This window comes from Neofelis nebulosa, chromosome 7 (genome assembly GCF_028018385.1).
Source record: "Neofelis nebulosa isolate mNeoNeb1 chromosome 7, mNeoNeb1.pri, whole genome shotgun sequence".
NCBI classification, from domain to species: Eukaryota; Metazoa; Chordata; class Mammalia; order Carnivora; family Felidae; genus Neofelis; species Neofelis nebulosa.
Window position 1 is genome coordinate 70,403,089 of NC_080788.1, and position 20,602 is coordinate 70,423,690.

Consider the following 20,602-nt stretch of genomic DNA (forward strand, 5'->3'; position numbering starts at 1 on the left):
GTAAATGTACTTAATTTCCTCTGGCACAGGCTTGGGTCTGAACTATGCACTGTGTGAACATGAAAGGTTGTCTCAAATGTTACAAATTATGTTTTTGATTTTATAGTTTGCTTCAATCAGTAGCCAAATAAAAGGCATGCAGTATGATTGACTGCTGTATCTCCTAAGTCAAGCGTCTACTCTCTTTTTCTTCACTATTTACTTGTTGAAGAAACCATGTCCTGTGTTCAGTAGGGTATCTGATTTTGATGATGACATCCATACGATGTTGTTTAAATGTTGTTCTGTTTTTGTAGTTCCTATAAATTGCTAATTAGGTCTAGAGGCTTAACCACATCCAGTATTTTTAAGGAAGAGGTAGGAAAACTCCTTCACAGTGGTATTTTGATCTTCTGTCAGGAGGTTTTCTTTCTGAGATACTAGCAACTGTTGGTGATTAATGCCTAGATCCTTTAATTTATGAGGGCTTACAAAATGGTGATATTCTTCCTTAACTTACTAGCTGAAATACTTTTATAAAGAGATATTCCCTCTAATATACTGTTTGGTTACCCATTAATATAGTTAAAAGCAAGGCAAATACTTCATTCTTTCCCTTTATTAACCAACTTGGTTCACCAGAATACTCCAATGGTGACTAATTAGCTTTTTAAAGTCTCAATATGAACTCATGAATTTAAATATTGGATATATTTCAAATGAAATTCTTTTTCTGCGTCAGTTAAGATGATTAATCCTTTAATCTCTTTTTGTTAATACACTGAATTATATAAATTGACCTTTGGGGTGCCTGGGTGGCTCAGTCGGTTGGGTGTCTGACTTCGGCTCAGGTCATGATCTCACGGTCTGTGAGTTCGAGCCCCGTGTCAGGCTCTGTGCTGACAGCTCAGAGCCTGGAGCCTGTTTTGGATTCTGTGTCTCCCTCTCTCTCTGACCTTTCCCCATTCATGCTTGTCTCTCTCTGTCTCAAAAAATGAATAAACGTTAAAAAAAAAAATTTTTTTTTAAAAATTGATCTTTAATGGTAAACCAACAATGTATTTCTAGCAGAAACCCAGTCTGGTCAGGAGTAACTTAGAAAAATATATTGCTTGATTTAGATGGCAAATATTTCATTTAGGACATCTGTATCTGTATTCATAAGTAAAACTGGCCCATACTTGTCTCACACTGGCATTGTTAAGTTTTGGTATCAAAGTTATGCAATCCTCAAACTGAGTTGGGGAGTATTTACTTGTTTTTCTATTCCTTGGGAGAAACTGTAGAAGAGGAATTACTGTTCCTTGGGTGTTTGGTAAAAATTGCTGTAAAAATGCCAGGGCCCACTGCTCATTTGCTTACTTGTTTACTAAAATGTTTTAAATTAAAAATTACACACACATATACACAGCAAAATTCATTACAGCTTAATTATTTCTCACAACAGCAGTTTTACTCTTCCATCCATCTCCTCAGCCTAACCCTAAGTTTTGTAAGAGATCTGATGAGTCAGTGCTAACAATAGATACATTAAAATAACTGCCCCCTACTGACAGGAAGAAACTTAAAAGGTCTGAAAGATACTATTATAAATTCCACTCAGCAGGCAAAGCAACTGAAGTGGTTTTTAACGTACTAGGCCTAATTATCCTAAGCAAGATTATTTTTTTTAAGTTTTTAAGTAATTTCTACATATATGGTGGAGCTCAAACTGACAACCCTGAGATCAAGAGTTACATGCTCCACTGAGCCCTCCAGGTGCCCCTAACCAAGATTTTTATAGAAAGCTGGCAAGATTTTAATTCAAACTACCAATGCCCTCTCTGAGGAACTATAAGATGGTTAGAAAATATAACCCAAAAAAATCACCTTTCCGTCTTCTGCAAACTTCTTTAAAAAATTTTTTTTAATATTTATTTATTTTTGAGAGAGAGAGAGACACACACACAGAGTGTGAGTAGGGGAGGGTCAGAGAGAGAGGGAGACACAGAATCTGAAGCAGGCTCCAGGCTGTCAGCACAGAGCCCGACGCAGGGCTCGAACCCACACACCGTGAGATCGTGACCCAAGCCGAAGTCAGCTGCTTAACCGACTGAGCCACTCAGGCACCCCACCTTCTTCTTTTTTTTAAATAAACCAGGCTTTGAGGGATTTTGAGACTGTAGCTTAAACAAAGATACTCAAAGGGGCACCTGGCTGGCTCAATCAGTAGAGCATATGACTCCTGATCTCAGAGTCATAAGTTCAAGCCTCACATTAGGTATAGAGCTTACAAAAAGGAAAGGAAAGGAAAGGAAAGGAACGGAACGGAACGGAACGGAACGGAAAGGAAAGGAAAGGAAAGGAAAGGAAAGGAAAGGAAAGGAAAGGAAAAAAAGAAAACAAAGAAGCTAACTCAGGATGGGGCACACAAGATGTAGTTATTAAGAGCATGAGAAGGACGAACATAGTCTTATCTAATGAACCTCGGAGGGAGAACCCAGGGTAGCAGGGTGAACTCACCTGAGAATCTAGCGAAAAGACTCTGGACACATTCCCAGGTTTGTTTAAAAGTGAATGCAAATGTAGGTTGCCAAACGAGAGTAATGTCTGTAGTAGTCTCTTAGCAGATATTAGGGTTTTCAGCTAATAATACTAAGAGAAGTCTTTTTCACAATCATATACTATTTCTTTTTGCCCACAATTTGTTTACTATCTTTTACTTAAAGTGCTTCATTGGAAACAAAATCCAGCTTACAATGGAATGATACCAACTCCCCTGACTGCCCACTTCATTAGCTAAGTTCTTCCCTACCTCTATTACATACATGTTCCTGGCCAGAAGATAAACTACCCTCAAACTCCTCTACCTGTCGGCACGTATCAGAGACAGAATTCTTTTAATAGTTTAGGGGGAAAATTTACTTTTCATGGTCTGCCTAAATATTTCAATGAAATCTTAACCATTCCCGATCCAAATATGAAATTTTTGTACAGAGAAGAATAATTTTGAACAGTCTAAATAAACTATCCAATATAAAAGTCTAAAAAAAAGAGAAGAGTGACAACCCCAATATCACAAGGCTAGGACCCTTGTGATCAGATTTCTAGCTATATGTTTATGTCAAACCATTTACCTAAAAAATATTTATGGAGCGCTTAGGGTGTCAGTTACTCTTCCTGCACATAAACTCTCTCAAACAAATGAGAATTATCACCAGAAACTTAGGTTCTTAACAGAGAAAGATCAGAAAAGGAGTATCCCAGTTTCTTCAATACTCTGAACCTGTAATGAGCAAACAAGTCAAGTACTTTGCTTACTGTGAACTTTTTGATAGCTTATATTTTACATAGCTGCTCTGCACTATTCAAAGAGCTAAAAGTTCAGCAATGTAAAAATCAAAATAAGCCTCAAATCAAACCTCATGCACTGTTAGTGGGAATGTAAATTGGAGCAACCACTGAGTAAAACAGTACAGAGGTTCCTCAATATATTAAAAATAGCATTACCATATGATCAAACAATTCTATTACTGGGTATTTACCCAAGGAAAATGAATTTGAAAAGATATACTCACCCGTGTTTACTGCAACATTATTTATAAAAATTTTTTAATGTTTTTATTTATTTTTGAGACAGAGAGAGACAGGGCATGAGCAGGGGAGGGGCAGAGAGAGAGAGGGAGACACAGAATCTGAAGTAGGCTCCAGGCTTGGAGCTGTCAGCACAGAGCCCGACGTGAGGCTCGAACTCACGAACTGTGAGATCATGACCTGAGCTGAAGTCAGACGCTTAACTGACTGAGCCACCCAGGTGCCCCTATTGCAACATTATTTATAACAGCCAAACTACAGAAGCAACCCAAGTTTCTAATGATAAGTGAATGGATGAGGATGTGCTATACATATATAATGGAATAGTCAGCCATAAAAAAGAATGAGATCTTGCCATGTGCAACAACATGGGTGGACCTACAGGACGTTAGGCTAAGGCTAAGTAAAATCAGGCAAAGAAAAACAAATACGACATGATTTCACTTACAAGTTGTATATAAAAAGAAAACAAACAAACAAAAGACCTTTAAAAACAAAGAACAAATGTTGACACAGAGGAGGTGGGTGGGGGGATGGGTGAGATAAAGGGGATTAACAGCATAAAGTATAGAGAAGCAGAATCACTATGTTGTACAGCTGAAACTAATGTAACATTGCATATCAACTATATGCAAATTTAAAAAGATTTAAAATTCTTTTGACATTTAAAAAGATTTATTTATTTTGAGAAAGAATGCAAATGTGAGGCAGGAGCCTGGGCAGAGAGAAAAGGGGACAGAGAATCCAAAATGGATTCTGTGCTAAAAGCAGACAGCCCGACAGAAGGCTTGAACTCACGAACCATGAGATCATGGCCTGACCTGAAGTTGGACACTTAACTGACTGAGCCACCCAGGTGCCTCTAAATTCAATAGGAAAAAAAAAAAGGCTGATACAAACTTTCAGTTATAAAACAAGTAAGTCATGGATATCAGTAGTATAGCATAGGAAATACAGTCAATAATACTGTAATAACGTTGTATGGTGACAGATGGTGACTACACTTATGGTGGCAAGTACTGAGCAATGTATAGCATTGTCCAATCAATACGGTATATGCCTGAAATTAATGTAACACTGTATGTTAATTATACTTCAACAAAAACAAAACAAAAAACAAACAAAAATTCTAACAAAAAGTAAGCCTCAAATCAAAAGACACACACATATACAAAATGGCTGTCAGTGTATTTAAAAAGCACTTAACCTCATTCATAATTAAAGAAGTACAAATAAAAACTAGACATGCCATCTTCATCTAGAGAAAAAAAATTTTTTTAAGATTGCTTATCTACTTTTTATGATAGGGAGCCCAAGTATGCTTCCACACTCCTAATTGGTAGAAGTCTAAGTTGATGTATCCTTTTGAAGACAGGTATTCCTTTTGATTCAAGAATTCTACTGTTAGGAATTTTTCTTTCAAATATACTGGCAATGAGACTACAAGAGTATATGTACAAGATGTTCACTGTAACATAATTTTTAACAGTAAAACACCTGGGAATAATGGTCCAGAATAGGGAACTGGCTGTGTAAAATTAAAGTACAGGAATACAATGGAATACTATTCTAAAACAGAGGAATAAGGCAAATCTTTATGTACTGAAATGTCACAAGGTAAAATGTTAAGTCAAAGAAAGGAAGTCATAGTCTGTAGAGTATAACTCCATGGAGAAAAAAGGAAAAAAGATAGTCATAGATGGTAAGAAAATGTGTAATTAAAAATTTCTAGAGAATTTCCAAGAATAAGTACCTCAGGGGATAGAGGTAAGGTGTGAGGAGAAGAGATAATTTAGAGGACTCTACTTTCTGTACATATACTCTTTATTTATTATTTTTTTTTAACGTTTTTTATTTATTTTTGAGACAGAGAGAGACAGAGCATGAACGGGGGAGGGGCAGAGAGAGAGGGAGACACAGAATCAGAAGCAGGCTCCAGGCTCCGAGCCATCAGCCCAGAGCCCGACGCGGGGCTCGAACTCACGGACCGTGAGATCGTGACCTGAGCTGAAGTCGGCCGCTTAACCGACTGAGCCACCCAGGCGCCCCCATATACTCTTTATTGTCTGAATCCTCACCAAAGTATGTTTCCTTTCTTTATTTTAATTTTTTATCAGTCTTGTGATGCTGTGAAATACCTATTAAATTACAAGCTTACTGAAATTTAAATATGTGATAACTAGAAGAAATAAATTTATTTCCAAAACTTATTTAATAGATAAAGAACTGGAGCATCAACTTAAGCTTAAGGTCATGCTGTTTATGAAGTACTTTCAGCAATTAAAATGAGGGTGATTAAAGACCAAGAAAAATAATAAAAAGGGCAAAGTAGCTGCAAAGCCCAAGCTTATAGAATATTATAGTTATCTTCTTGACAAAATTATCTTGGAAAAAAGATCTAATTTTTACAGATTAAAAAAAAATTTTTGTTTTTAATGTTTGTTTATTTTTGAGAGAAAGAGACAGAGTGTGAGTGGAGGAGGGTAGAGAGAGAGGGAGACACAGAATCCGAAGCAGGCTCCAGGCTCTGATCTGTCAGCACAGAGCGTGATGTGGGGCTTGAACTCACAAACTGTGAGATCATGACCTGAGACGAAGTCAGACGCTTAACTGACTGAGCCACCCAGGTGCCCCTACAGATTTTTTTTTTTAGTCACAGAACCATGTAAATTACTTTTATATGTGACTACATTGAGGCTCAACAATCAATTGTACAAGTAGTTTCCTAAAACTTATCAAGTTAGGACCAGAAATACCAGGAAAAAATGTTGAGAAGTGAAAAGCAGAAGAGGGGATAGAAAATAGAATTAGAAGTGGGAGTAATGTCTGTTAGTATAAGCAGGAAAAGGGTGACTGTAGAGAAAGTCAATCCCATAGTAATACTATACCTAACAGCTGGCTGTGTTCCCCTGTGATGGAGTTCTGACTCGGGTCTGAAAAACAAACAATTGAAAAGAAAAGAAAAAAATGAATGACCAAAACAAATAATTTCTTAAAAATCAGCAACAAAAGTCAACCAAGGAAATAAGCAAAAAAAACCCCCAAAAACCAAAAACCAAAAGTTTTTTAGTGATCAAAATACATTAATGAATGGATAATAAAAACAGAATAAACTATTTTAAAAAATAATCACACAGCTTCTTTGAAAAGTTAACTAACAGAATTACCATGAGACCCAACAATTCCACTCTTAGGCATATACTCAAAAGAACTTAAAACAGGGACTCAAACGGATATTTATATGACAACGTGTATAGGAGCATTGTTTACATTAGTCAAAGTGGAAACAACCCAGTGTCCTTCAACAGATAAATGGATAAACAAAAATGTGGTATATCATACAATGGGATATTATTCAGCCATAAAGAGGAAACGAAATTCGGATACGTGCTACAACATGGACAAACCTTGAAAATATGCTAAGGGAAATGAGCTAAAAGCAGAAGGACAAATATTGTATAATTCCATTTAAAAAGAAATAACCAGAAAAAAGTAAACTAACAAAACAATCACACAAATTTGACCAAGCAAAAATAGTTCCGTAAAGTAGAAGGATGATTCGGGGCTTACGACATGGGCTACATTTTCCCATGTATGGAACATAATGGCCATAGTAGCTCAAAGTCAAGACATAAGTAAAGCACTCATTACTAGATATGTCCTGATTCGACTTCATGATAAAATAACTAAACAAGCTTTTAGAAATATGTTTCTTCAGTAATCTATAATAGAACTAGTGGCAATAAGCCAAGTTCCTAATGCAAGAGATATTGACAATCACCATTTAACAACTAACCACTTGCTTATTTTAAAGGCTTGAAAAGCATTAAGGGCTAAATATGGAAGACTTTGAGCTCCAGTTTCCTCAAAGATTAAGTGTCTTGAGATATGAGGATTATATCTGGCTTCCCTGTGTCTGGGAAACAGAAATAATTTTAGGTGAAGGGTGTCTGTGAATTATGGGGGGAAAGTTAGTACTTTCTCCAAGTATGATGTCAGCAACAAACTACATAAAAGTACCTGTGATTTTTGTTAACAATAAATATCTGATATTTTCATATCACATTATAATTGTTGCATGTATCTCATAATATGATTTAGGTGCAATACTACTTTGAAATTATGGTAGTTATTAAATGGCTTCTAGATCTTTTTGGATGCATTGATAAAAAAGCACTTATATTAGATCATGAATTTAATATTTTGATAATTGTATTTGAATATAATAGGGTTCTTTAAAAAAAATCTATTCTTGGGGCGCCTGGGTGGCTCAGTCGGTTAAGCGTCCGACTTCGGCTCAGGTCGTGATCTCGCAGTCCGTGAGTTCAAGCCCCGCGTCAGGCTCTGTGCTGACTGCTCAGAGCCTGGAGCCTGTTTCAGATTCTGTGTCTCCCTCTCTCTCTGACCCTCCCCCATTCATGCTCTGTCTCTCTCTGTCTCAAAAATAAATAAACGTTAAAAAAAAAAATTAAAAAAAAAATCTATTCTTGAGAAAGGGAGAGAATGTATGTGTGAATGGGGGAAGGGCAGGGAGAGAGGGGGGTAGAAAGAATCCCAAGCAGGCTCCGCACTGTCAGTGCAGAGCCCGATGCGGGGCTCAAACTCCTGAACTGTGATATCACGACCTGAGACGAAATCAAGAGGCAGATGCTCAACCAACTGAACCACCCAGGGGTCCCTAACAGGGTTCTTTTTAATGCTATACCTATATATTTATATGTGTGTATAATCCTTTACACATTAAAAAAGGTTACTCTGAAAAGGAATTTGTAGACTTCAGACTGCCAAAAAGGTCCCAGATACAAAAACGATTTAGAATTACTGTTTTAGGGGCGCCTGGGTGGCGCAGTCGGTTAAGCGTCCGACTTCAGCCAGGTCACGATCTCGCGGTCTGTGAGTTCGAGCCCCGCGTCAGGTTCTGGGCTGATGGCTCGGAGCCTGGAGCCTGTTTCCGATTCTGTGTCTCCCTCTCTCTCTGCCCCTCCCCCGTTCATGCTCTGTCTCTCTCTGTTCCAAAAATAAATTAAAAACGTTGAAAAAAAAAAAAAATTTAAACTCATCTTATTTCCCATATACATAAACAATATGGGTTTGCACATAAGACAAAGCAGGAATAACAGTTCTATAGTACATTAGTGTATTAGATTGATCCTGTTTCTCCCTCTCTCATACATGCACACATAACACACACACATATAACTGATAAATTAGGCCCTGTCAATACAGAGAAGCAGGTGTATAGGTAGCAAAGAAAGAAGAACAGAGAAAGAATCACAGGATTTTAGAACCAGAAGAACTATGGTCATCATCTAGATCTATTCTAGTGATTCCAAAGGAAAAGTTGGAGAGGAGCTGTCAGCATCATTTATTTTTCTCCTTAAAACCATACCAACAACCCTTCTCAAGATTCTGATTCCCAGGGGTGCCTGGGTTGGCTCAGTCAGTTAAGCCTCTGACTTCAACTCAGGTGATGATCTCATGGTTTATGGGTTCAAGCCCTGCAGGGGGCTCTGTGCTGACAGCTCAGAGCCTGGGGCCCGCCTTGGATCCTCTGTCTCCCTCTCTCTCTCTCTGCCCGTCCCCTTCTTTCTCTTTCTCTCTCTCTCTCTCTCTCTCTCTCTCTCTCTCTCTCTCTCTCTCTCTCTCTCCCTCCCTCCCTCCCTCCCTCCCTCCCTCTCTCTCTCCCCCCTAAAAACACACATTAAAAAATAAACAAAATCACCAAAAACTATTTATTTAATTTATTTAATTATTTTTTTCAGTGTTTATTTATTTTCCACAGAGAAAAAGACAGTGTGAGCCGGGGAGGGTCAGAGAGGGAGATACAGAATCCAAAGCATGCTCCAGGTTCTCAGGTCCAACTTCCTGACCTGAAGTTGGTCGCCCAACCGACTGAGCCACCCAGGCGCCCCAAAAGAGTATTTAAAAAAAAAAAAAAGATTCTGATTCCCAGATGCTGTCATTAATGGGAATGCCTTTTTGTATGCCAGGATGGAGCAAAGGTGAGAACCTCTTAATACTTATAGTCGAGAAGATGAGTGGTTGGTTAGTAAGTGGCCAAAGACATGGCACACTATTGCCAAAAGAGAAAGGTCACAGAGACAGTCTTGATCTTTTGGGAACTTATGTTCATGCTTCTTGATACTCTGTAATTCTAACTTTTTTTGTCCGAAAATGAAGCATAATAGCCTAAAACAAGTAATTTGAAATTGCCAGGGAATCTATGAATAGAAGAACAACTCAGATAACTCAGGCAGAATAGGTACGGTTTTAGATGGGGGAAACAAATGATTTTCTTCTTAAACATTACCTCCTTCTACACTATCTACTTCCTTGCCTTCTGAGCTGTGCACACATGCCGTATGTACGCTTTGTAGTGAAGCCAGGACTCTTCCTTTGAACACCCTCTTGTATTTGAGATGAATAGAAATAAGTGTTTTGTTTAGTTCTTTATTCAACTTAGATTTTTGTTTTTAATTTTTTATAATTGAAGGAATGCAGGGCAACCTTTACTTGATACTTACTTGGTAATTTGAAGACTAACCTCCAAGAACCTGCAAATACTTCACTGATACATGTAAAACTTGAAACAAGGGCAAATCTACGAGTAAACAGGTTCATGAACCTACTAGAATGAAACTAGCCATGCATGTAAAAATCAGAACTAGTAAATGGGTTTAAGTTGAGGGGTGTTTCTGAGTGTGCAATCCAAATTGTGTAATCAATCTGGTAACACTGCTCTGAGATATGTCTAGGCATCTTTCTATTGTCTTATGTCTGAACTCTCCCATTTGATATTTTTCCTGCCTACGTCTGGTGAGGGCACACCTAAGTTTGCCGAAGACTGGGAGTTGTCCTATACGTTACTCAAAATGACATTTATTTTAAAACTGAATTACTTCCTGCAATAGAAACAACTTGCCAATAATGTAACTATTTTTACATTTGATGGCCTTCATAAACTAAGCTATTCATAGGTTATAACTCAAAAGGTTATACACCACATTATACTCAAAAGCCTATGATACTCTACCAGTCAAAATGGCAGTTGAAATAGAAACATGTACCTTTTCACAAGTAAATGCAATCAGAAAAATGACCTCAAAGTATTTCCTTGTAACAGTAATGATATAGTAGTTTTACAAATGGGCACTTGCTCAATATATTTTATCCTGGGTAAATGGTAAAGAGTGGAGATTTTATTTAGGTTCTTACCATATGCCTTAAAGAATAGAGAGAAAAATGATTGTGGGTGGTACTCACTTGCAAAACTGCCTCTGTAAATAGTTTTTCTGAAGAGCCTAATTATCTCCCTTGGTTTGCCCATAGCAATAGCCTTTAATCACTTCATCTACCATTCTTGGTAGAGAATTTGAAGCAAATAAAAGCTAGCTTGTATCTTGCATCTAAAACTCAGTGTAGGCTTTAGTCTTTACTAAAGATAGAATTAGTAATTTCATTAAAAAACACAATCAATAATGGGAACTGTTAGGCCTAATTATTTTAGAAAAAGAAGTGGGCATGACCAAGTGAATACACATGAGGACAATTAGCTTATTATGCTACTGTCTATATTATCTAGACACACTTCAAAAACCTATTTCAGGATACAAAATATCTGAAAGCACCAGTCTTAACACATTCTTTAATTTTCTGGACTCCAACTTTCAAAAAACCAAAGTTTCTTAGCACCAAGAAAAACTATTTTGACTCAGGATTAGGCAAAAGCTGATTAAAAACGGAACACTTACTCTAACATTTCACACTTAGATTCTGCCTGTCTATATGGTTACTTATTGTGGTGGGGAACCCAAGAATGAAAACAAGTTGAAATAAGGTAAAATCTGAAGAAGGATATCCTCCTTATATACATTTTGAACTTACTGCAATGAGACCAGAGTGACATAGAAAAATTTACATGTGATTAACTGGGCTTAAATAAATAGATGGGTGAAAAACATAAAACAATCTTGGTGAAATAATTTAGCTGTAAGGTGGAAATGTAAAGTAATGCATACAAAAGTTAATAAATCATTAGTTCTTTATGTTTCTAGTCTATCCAACAGTCAAAAGATCCTTACCTGAATTTTTATTATAATAAGAACATAATTTTAAGAAGATATTTAGAATATAGTTCTGCCAAAATAGTTAATTTCTGCTAGGACTTACAGTTTTGTCCAAACTATCAGTCATGCAAGTGAACTGTGTCGACAGCTAGCCATGGAGAGAATAAGCTATGGTAGCAGGGAACCAAGGACTGTACTTCTTGTACTGTGTATATTTCTTAGTATATTAATACAGATTTGGTGACAAAATGATTGGGGGCAGGGATGGTAAATAACTTGGCAAATATATGTAACAGTCAAGTAGCTTCCTATAATGTTTAATTTCTCAGACGCTTCAATACGCTAATGACTGCCTACCTAATCTCCAAAAGAAGAATATTTGGCATTCTTAAATACATCAGAAAACCAAAACTCATTTTTCATCAAACATCTTATGTAATTAGTTTTCTAGTGTATACACTTTGGGAAACATTCAACTCATTCATATCAATACACTAAGGTTAAAAGATAACTCCCTGAATTATCATTCTCATGTATTCATTCATTTACTTAGCAATAGTTCTGTTAAAGCAGTATCCTCCAAATTTGCCCAGTCCAAAGAATCATCTGGAGTTATTTGCTAAATTGGGTCACATAAGTAACCCTAATAACTTGATCTTATGGGAAAAACCTGAGATTCTGCATTTTTATGAAGTGCCCAGATGACCATTACAAATCTTCATTCACTGATTTCAAGTATATGACTAATTAAGTCCTAGGCATGGTTCTATGTGCTGAAGATTAAGCAGTAAATAAGAAAGACAAATTTTCTGTTCTCATGCAGACATGAGAAGATAAAGAACAAAAGAAAATTAATAATCAAGATTATTTTCTTTATAACATTTATCAAAAGCCAAAAAGTAAATAGAGGACCACCTGGGTGGCTCAGTTGGTTGAGCATCCAACTCTTGATTTTGGCTCAGATCATGATCCCAGGGTTATGGAATCGAGCCCTGTGTTGGGCTCTGTGCTGAGCATGGAGCCTCCTTAAGATTCATTCATTCACTCTCTCTCTTTCTTCCCTGCTTGTGTATTCTCTCTCTAAAATAAAAATAAATAAATAAAACAAAAGTGAATAGAGAGGCTATTTTGGATCGGCTGGACAGTAATGGCCTGAGGCCTCACTTTCTGAGGAGTTAACCTTTACGATGAGATCTACATGTAAAGGAGACAGACATGTGAGGATCTTGAAGAAGACTGACCAGGGCAGAGAAGCAGCCATGCAAACGCCCAAGATGGGAATAAGCTTGGCATGTTTGCAAAACATTAATGTAGCTAAAGCACAATGAGTAAGAAAGTGGTTTAAAAAAAAAAAAAAAAGTCTTCAAACTAGGTAGCAGATACATGCCGGAGTATCGCAGACCGTGGTAAAGAGTGTAATTTTACTCTAAAGTGAGGTGAAACAATGGGAAGGTTTTATTTAATTAATTTATTTTTTTTTAGTAAGACAGGGTTTTTTTTTTATTTTTATTTTTTAACGTTTTATTTATTTTTGAGACAGAGAGAGACAGAGCATGAGCAGGGGAGGGTGAGAGAGAGAGGGAGACACAGAATCTGAAACAGGCTCCAGGCTCTGAGCTGTCAGCACAGAGCCCAATGCGGGGCTCGAACTCATGGACTGCGAGATCATGACCTGAGCCGAAGTCGGAAGCTTAACCGACTGAGCCACCCAGGCACCCCATTGGGAAGGTTTTAAATAGCAGCAAGACAAGTCTGGTTAAATTAAAAGATGCAGGCTGATGGTTGAAGAATGGATTGTGGAAGGAACAAGAGCAAAAATGGGGGAAGTAACTGGGAGTCTACTGCAGAAATCTTAGGAAGACATGGTAATGGCTGTACTCAAGATGGTGAAATCCATGGTGAGAGTGATGTTATCTTCCAGAAGAACTCTTAAGTTAGTCTTTAGAGACAATGTCCATGTTACTCTAAATCTACAGTTCATCTTTTACTCAATAAAATTTTTTGAGCACCTTCTACATATGAAACATTATTCTAATTACTAGAAATGCAGTAGCAAAATCCCTGCCATCAAGAGCTTACGTGATCAAAGAGCAACATATATGTCAAGAGTGAGGAGTTATAAAACAAACCAAAAAAGCAGAGTAAGAGAATGCAAAGGATCAGCAGGGGGGATGGTTTGTGTACTAGTTTAGATACTGAGTCTAAAAAGGTATTTCATGGGGCACCTGGGTGGCTCAGTCGGCTAAGTGTCCGACTCTGGCTCAGATCATGATCTCATGGCTCATGAGTTTGAGCCCTGTGTGGGGCTCTGTGCTGACAGTGCAGGGTCTGCTTGGGAGTCTCTCTCTCTGCCCCACCCACTTGCTCTCTCTCTCAAAATAAATACACTTAAAAAAAAAAACTTAAGAAAATTAAAAATGTATTTCAGGGGGCGCCTGGGTGGCTCAGTTGGTTGAGGATCCATCTCCTGATTTTGACTCAGGTCATGGTCTCACAGTTCATGAGGCTGAGCCCTCTGGTGGTGGACTCTGCACTGACAGTGTCAAGTTGGCTTGGGATTCTCTCCCCACCCCCCGCCCTTACTCGTGCTCGCTCATGTGCACACTTTCTCTCAAATGAACATTAAAAAAAAAATAAAAAAATTCACATTTGGCCAGCAACTTGAAGTGAGGCATCTAGGCATACACATATCTGTAGGAAGAACACTCCAGGCAGAGGAAATTGTGCAAAAACCCTGAAGCAGGTGATGTTAGCATGTTCAATGAACAGCAAGGTGGCAGGGTAAAAGTGATAGGACACGGGATAAGAGATGGACGTGTGTGGTGGAGAAGGAGGCATACATCACATGGGGCCTTGTAGGACACCTTAAGGACTTTGGGTTTTACTTTGCGTGAGCTAGGAAACCATTGGAGGTTTTGATTTATGCTTTAACACAATCACTCTAGCTGTTGTCTGGAGAACAGATTGCAGGAGGCAAGGGAAGAAGAGGAAATAGAAGGCTTTTGCAATGGTCCAAGAAAGATAATGGTAGCCTGGATCAGGTCAGAATTATCAGAGCTGCTGAGAAATGGTCAGAGGCTGGGTATGTTTTAAAGGAAGGGTTCACAAGGTTAACATACTGATGGACTAGAGATGGTCGGGACTGGGGGCAGAGGGGAGAAAGGAGTCGAAGATTTTTCTAAGAGCAAGGAGATGAAAAGAGATGCCGTTTCCTGAGTTGTGGGAGACTGGGAGAAGAGCGATCTTGAGTGGAGTGGGTCAGAGGAGGCATACTGTGACAGCTGTGCAGCTATTCTGGAGCAAATAACAAGGCACAGTGAAAAGAGAACATAGGATCTGGAAGCAGATAAAGCTCAGGTGCAATCCTAGCTCTGTATACGCTATTCATGTAATTGCCAAAATGATTTAATATTCCTTAGCTGTAATTTACTATCTATGCAACAGGAATACTACACTACATAAAATTACCATGAGGACTACAGATTGTATACACTCATTAAATGGTAACTATTAAGAAAATTGAGATGATGGGACTCCTGGGTGGCTCAGTTGGTTGAGTGTCTGACTCGTGATTTTGGCTCAGGTCATGATCCCAGGGTTGTGGGATCGAGTCCTACATTGAGCTCTAGGCTAGGCATGGAGCCTGCTTGAGATTCTGTCTCTCTCTCCCTCTGTTTCTCTCCCACACTTGCACTCTCTCTCTAAAGTAAAAAAAAAATAATAATAATCAAAAAAAGGAAATTGAGATGAGCCATGGAATGCCCCTTAAGAGAAATAACTGTGATTAAATTAGAATTTAGGTAGCTGGGGATATTTCTTAGAACTTTAAACATTTTGCAGTACAGCAGTACTTAGAAAAATGCAAAAGTTAATACAGATGAATCCTTGGACTGATCTACACACTGACTTAAAATTGTGGTACTAATAGTTTGAATCACTTGTCTTATTTCAAAACTTAATACATTTATAGTTTGGACTAAATATGCATTAACATAGGATTTGGAATTTTTTGATAAAATAATTACAATAGTAATTGTCCAGGAGCGTCTGTGTTACATTCCCAGTACAAGTTTACTAATATGACTCCTATTCGAATAAATAATGTAACTCGGTAAGTTTCAAACACACCTAAAACTGTGTTTGGATACTGTGAGGAATAAAAGAATGAGTGTACGGTATTTCCTGACATGAAGGAGCTCACAACTCACAATCTAGTTGAAGGGTCAAGTTCAAAATAAGAAACTAAAGAAAGAATGGTAGTAGTACTTCACATTTAGTAACATCTAACAGCTTTTAAAATGTCTAACCATATTTCATTGGATTCCCATGATGATTCTGTGAAACAAACAAATAAGCAAAAGCTAAGTTGGGCTCAACAGTTTGGCCAAGGTATATACTGAGTGTACATTTCAAAGACTGGCTTGAACCTGGATTCTGATTTTTCTATTACATGATACTGGCCATAAAATGTAGGTACAAGAATGAGTATTAATAATATAGTCAACCCTTCATTATCCAGAAAAATATATTAGGAATAAAATAAGGTAAAAGAAATTATTACAAGGTATTTATGCAATAATTACAAATCAGAAAAACAGGTATCTAGTGTGTGGCACAGTGATCATTAAAAAACATAACTTATCCCAGTAAGAGGAAACTCTCTCCTTGATCTCTTTTTTTTGACAGGCTGAGAGCCTCTGCTTGGCAACAGTATCTAGCAAGATTACTGCCATTTATATTATACCTATTTTTAGTTTATTCTCTATTTATAGAGTGGCAAGCACTCTGGTATTTCATTTAATGATAAAGTTCCTTTTGTAAAGGAAACTAGAAAATCAGTCACTCAATTTAAGAAAAAACATTAAATAAATGCAAAGATGATACATAAAATTGGAAACATTATAAAGGCAATCTCTAAATGACGCCATTTAAGGGAACATTTTCTACCCTCATCACACCAAATCACAGCAACCCTCTGAGGAAAAATTATTCCCATGTTCCACAAGAAACTAGCTCAGAGAAAGCTGGAATGATTTGCCCAAGGAGGTAAAGCCAATAACCTGTGGTATAGCCTTTAGTGCTGTTAAGGTTCCAAAGAAGTAGAGGAGCAACATAGATCGAGGAAGTATCAGCTTTAAGTAGATCTTTTAAAACCTTTAAAAATCATGGAGAACTCTGGGCGCCTGGGTGGCTCAGTTGGTTAAGCATCCGACTCTCGATCGCGGCTCAGGTCATGATCTCGTGGTTTCGTGGGTTCGAGCCCCACATCAGGCTCTGCACTACTAGTGCAGATTCTCTCTCTGCACCTCCCCCAACTTATGCTGTCTCTGTCTCTCTCAAAATAAATAAATAAACTTTAAAAAACAATCATGGAGAACTCAAAATCACAGGAGGAGAATAAATATGGCACATGTCTGGGATGGTCTGCTTTGGGTTGGGTCATATTAGCAAGTCTTGGGAGTCTAAAGCAGATGGAAAACAACTGAAATTCTCTACACAGAAGTCTCAAAATGAAAGCAGTGTTTTAGATAAGGAAATAAATGCAATATGCAAAATGAAATGGATGCCAAATTATTAGAGACAGGCAGGCGTAATTGTTATCAGACCACTGTAATATATCCATGTGCTAACAACCATCTCTAACATGGTCTCTAGGATAGCATAAGGAGGGGTGCCTGGGTGGCTCAGTGGGCAAAGCATCTGACTTCAGCTCAGGTCATCATCTCACAGTTCATGGGTTCAAGCTCTGCATTGGGCCCTGTGCTGACAGCTCAGAGCCTGGAGCCTGCTTCAGATTCTGTGTCTCCCTCTCTCTGTGCCTCCTCCACTTGTGTGCACACGCTCTCTTTCTCTCTCAAAAGTAAATAAACATTAAATTTTTTTTTTTTTCAACGTTTTTTATTTATTTTTGGGGCAGAGAGAGACAGAGCATGAACGGGGGAGGGGCAGAGAGAGAGGGAGACACAGAATCGGAAACAGGCTCCAGGCTCCGAGCCATCAGCCCAGAGCCTGACGCGGGGCTCGAACTCACAGACCGCGAGATCGTGACCTGGCTGAAGTCGGACGCTTAACCGACTGCGCCACCCAGGCGCCCCTTAAATTTTTTTTTTAAAAAAGGATAGCAATAATGAATAGCTGTTATTATTAATTCAACCAATACTCTGAAATTTGCCTACCATATATTAGGTACTGTGCTAGGCACTAGAGATACCAAAAGAGTGATGACCCTTTCTTGTCAAGAAGTTTGGAGAGGAGTTGTGCACACAATTATGAAACAATAAAAATAATTGTTCAAGTATAGGTACAAATACTGTGGGAATCAAAAAGGAAAGAAAACAAAATAAAGCAGTCAGGGATGGTGTCAAGGAAATACGTGAGCTAAATCTTGAAGAATGGATAGTTTATCAAAAAGCAAAAGGGTGAGAAAAATGGAGGAGAGACATTCTAGACAGAGGGATTAGCAGGTAGGACACAGATAATGGAGAAGTTCTAGAAATATAATAGGAACTATTATGTCTAATAATATATCTTTATATAATATTAAGTGTATAATAGAACACATGATATAGAATATATTAGCCTATAATATCATACATACAAATATAGTGTACCAAATATATAACATCCATGTAAATTGACAGGAAAGAAGAATGCTGTTGTCAATGACCACCCCCCCCCCCCAAAAAAAAACAAATGGGTAAGAAGAACTGGTCAGCATATGTGTTACCAACTTTTGATTCTTCCCCTTCCCTCATTAGCCAAAAATCCAGTCAATTGTGGCTTCTATACCAATCTCTTCCACTGCACTGCCATCATTTAAATTCTCATCCTTTCCAGTCCAGACCACTGAAATAGCTTATTTCGATGATCAATTATTCCCCCTGCCACCAATTCTCCCATCTTCAAACAATCCTGCATTTTCCTTCATATTAATAATCCTAAAATTCTGCCTTTATCAGGTTGCTTCATTGCTTTAAAACCAAAACACTTTCAAAGTTCTCCTAATGACTGTGCCAGGTGTCCCCAACCATTCTGTTAAGAAATGATCATTCTCACTTATTTATATTGAGACATAATGTGAGCGGTACTGGTTCAAGTCCCTCCAAGAAAAGGAAAGGGGCGCCTTTGGAGGTTCTGCCTCTATTCCTACTGTGAATTCTCAGCCCAGGCATGAGGGTGGCGATGGCAGAAGCTACTGGTTTAAATACCAATACATAGACACTGGTTTACTTGTTTGGATTCCTTGGCTTACAGGATGAGCTCCAAAAACCTCACCCTAGCTTTCAGGTCTGTTTATAATCTAACACTGTCTTACTTCTAACTTTATCATTTGCTGTTCTTAGTCATGAACCCTCTGCTCCACACTCTGGAATGCTTTGTGAGCCCTGATTCTAGAAATACACATCTCTGATTAAACCAATTTCCATTGAAAATTTCCTTTTCTTTCTTTTCTACTTACCTGACTTCTACATCCTTCAAAGGGCCAACTCAAGAGCTTCTTGGCATAGGCCTACCCTGAGGTTTAATTTTCTATCAGGTTTAACTCTCTTCTGAACTCTTGGGCATATACTGTCTCGTATGATCTTTTCATTAACCAACTATTAATTCAAAGAATATTTACTAAGCACTTGTAAGTGTCAAGACTGTATGACAGGCACCAGGGATACACAAACAACAGAACATAGTAGCTACCCTTAAGGATTTATAGCACATATGGTAAAACAATTATATAACGGCGATTAAAACACTATATAATAGGGGCGCCTGGGCGGCGCAGTCGGTTAAGCGTCCGACTTCAGCCAGGTCACGGTCTCGCAGTCCGTGAGTTCGAGCCCCGCGTCAGGCTCTGGGCTGATGGCTCGGAGCCTGGAGCCTGTTTCCGATTCTGTGTCTCCCTCTCTCTTTGCCCCTCCCCCGTTCATGCTCTGTCTCTCTCTGTCCCAAAAATAAATAAATTAAAAAAAAAACAAACACTATATATAATAGAGGCACAAAGAGATATGAGAGTGTATACATTACATTCTCTGAAGAATGTAATGGAGAAGCCATTAAGGAAGGAGTGAAGTTTGAACTCAGTCTTAAGGAGGCTGTTAAGTTGGAATGTTCTAGGGGCATCTGGGTGGCTCAGTCAGTTAAAAGTGTCCAAGTTCAGCTCAGGTCATGATCTTGCGGTCCGTGAATTGGAGCCCCGCATCTCCCAAATATTTCTTTCTTGAGAAAGAACTTGAGAGAAAGGAGGCTAACTAGGATTACTTAGAAGAATTTCTGAATAGTGTTAACAGTACGGTTGAAGCTGGAAATGGTAATGTTTGGTGGCACCAATTTTCTTTTTTTTTCTTTCTTTTTTTTTAACATTTATTTGAGAGACAGAGAGACAGAGCATGAGTGGGGGAGGGGCAGAGAGAGAGGAGACACAGAATCTGAAGCAGGCTCCAGGCTCTGAGCTGTCAGCACAGAGCCTGATGCGGGGCTCGAACCCAAAAACTGTGAGATCATGACCTGAGCCAAAGTCGGATGCTTAACTGACTGAGCCACCCGTCGCCCCTATGGTGGCACCAATTTTCATAGCTGTGAGATAACCATCCCCATGTCCCCACCCCAGCAACACAGCTGCCAAGACTGAGAGTAAAAACTCAATGAAAAAAAATGTTTTTAAGGAAAAGAGAATGAGAGGAGGCCCAGTGAGTCAATCCAGGGTTGAGGGTTGAGGGTTGACCACTGGGAGGGGTGGGGGATGGGCAGGGGCAGGGTCCTATATACCCCATTTTAAGTGCTTTGAGGGCAAGAACTTTGTTTTGATGTTGCTGTGACGATTAGAGCTTTTTGTAACATAGAGCTTGGTACATGCTATAAAATACTCAATGTATGTTAATTGACTGATGATGAGCTGATTTCAAAGAAAAATATCTAGAGATAGAAATTCAGGACTAGTTTCAGTAAAAGTCAATGATGGAAATAAAAATTTTAAAGTCATCATAAAAACA

General features: G+C 38.4%; 1 protein-coding gene across 5 annotated transcripts in view; it reads right to left on the bottom strand.

Moving 5' to 3' along the window:
- Positions 1–20,602, bottom strand: part of SLC12A6 (solute carrier family 12 member 6) — an 86,690-nt gene that overhangs the window by 31,880 nt on the left and 34,208 nt on the right. For 4 of the 5 annotated variants that reach the window (XR_009264258.1, XM_058738309.1, XM_058738308.1 and 1 more), the window contains one exon: positions 6,441–6,485. The exons of the other annotated variant lie outside the window; for it this stretch is intronic. Coding sequence is in view for 3 of the 4 variants with exons in the window: in XM_058738309.1 (XP_058594292.1) it covers positions 6,441–6,485 (45 nt within the window). In the remaining variant the exon portion in view is untranslated. The remainder of the gene's footprint in view (positions 1–6,440; positions 6,486–20,602) is intronic. 5 annotated transcript variants of the gene reach the window in all.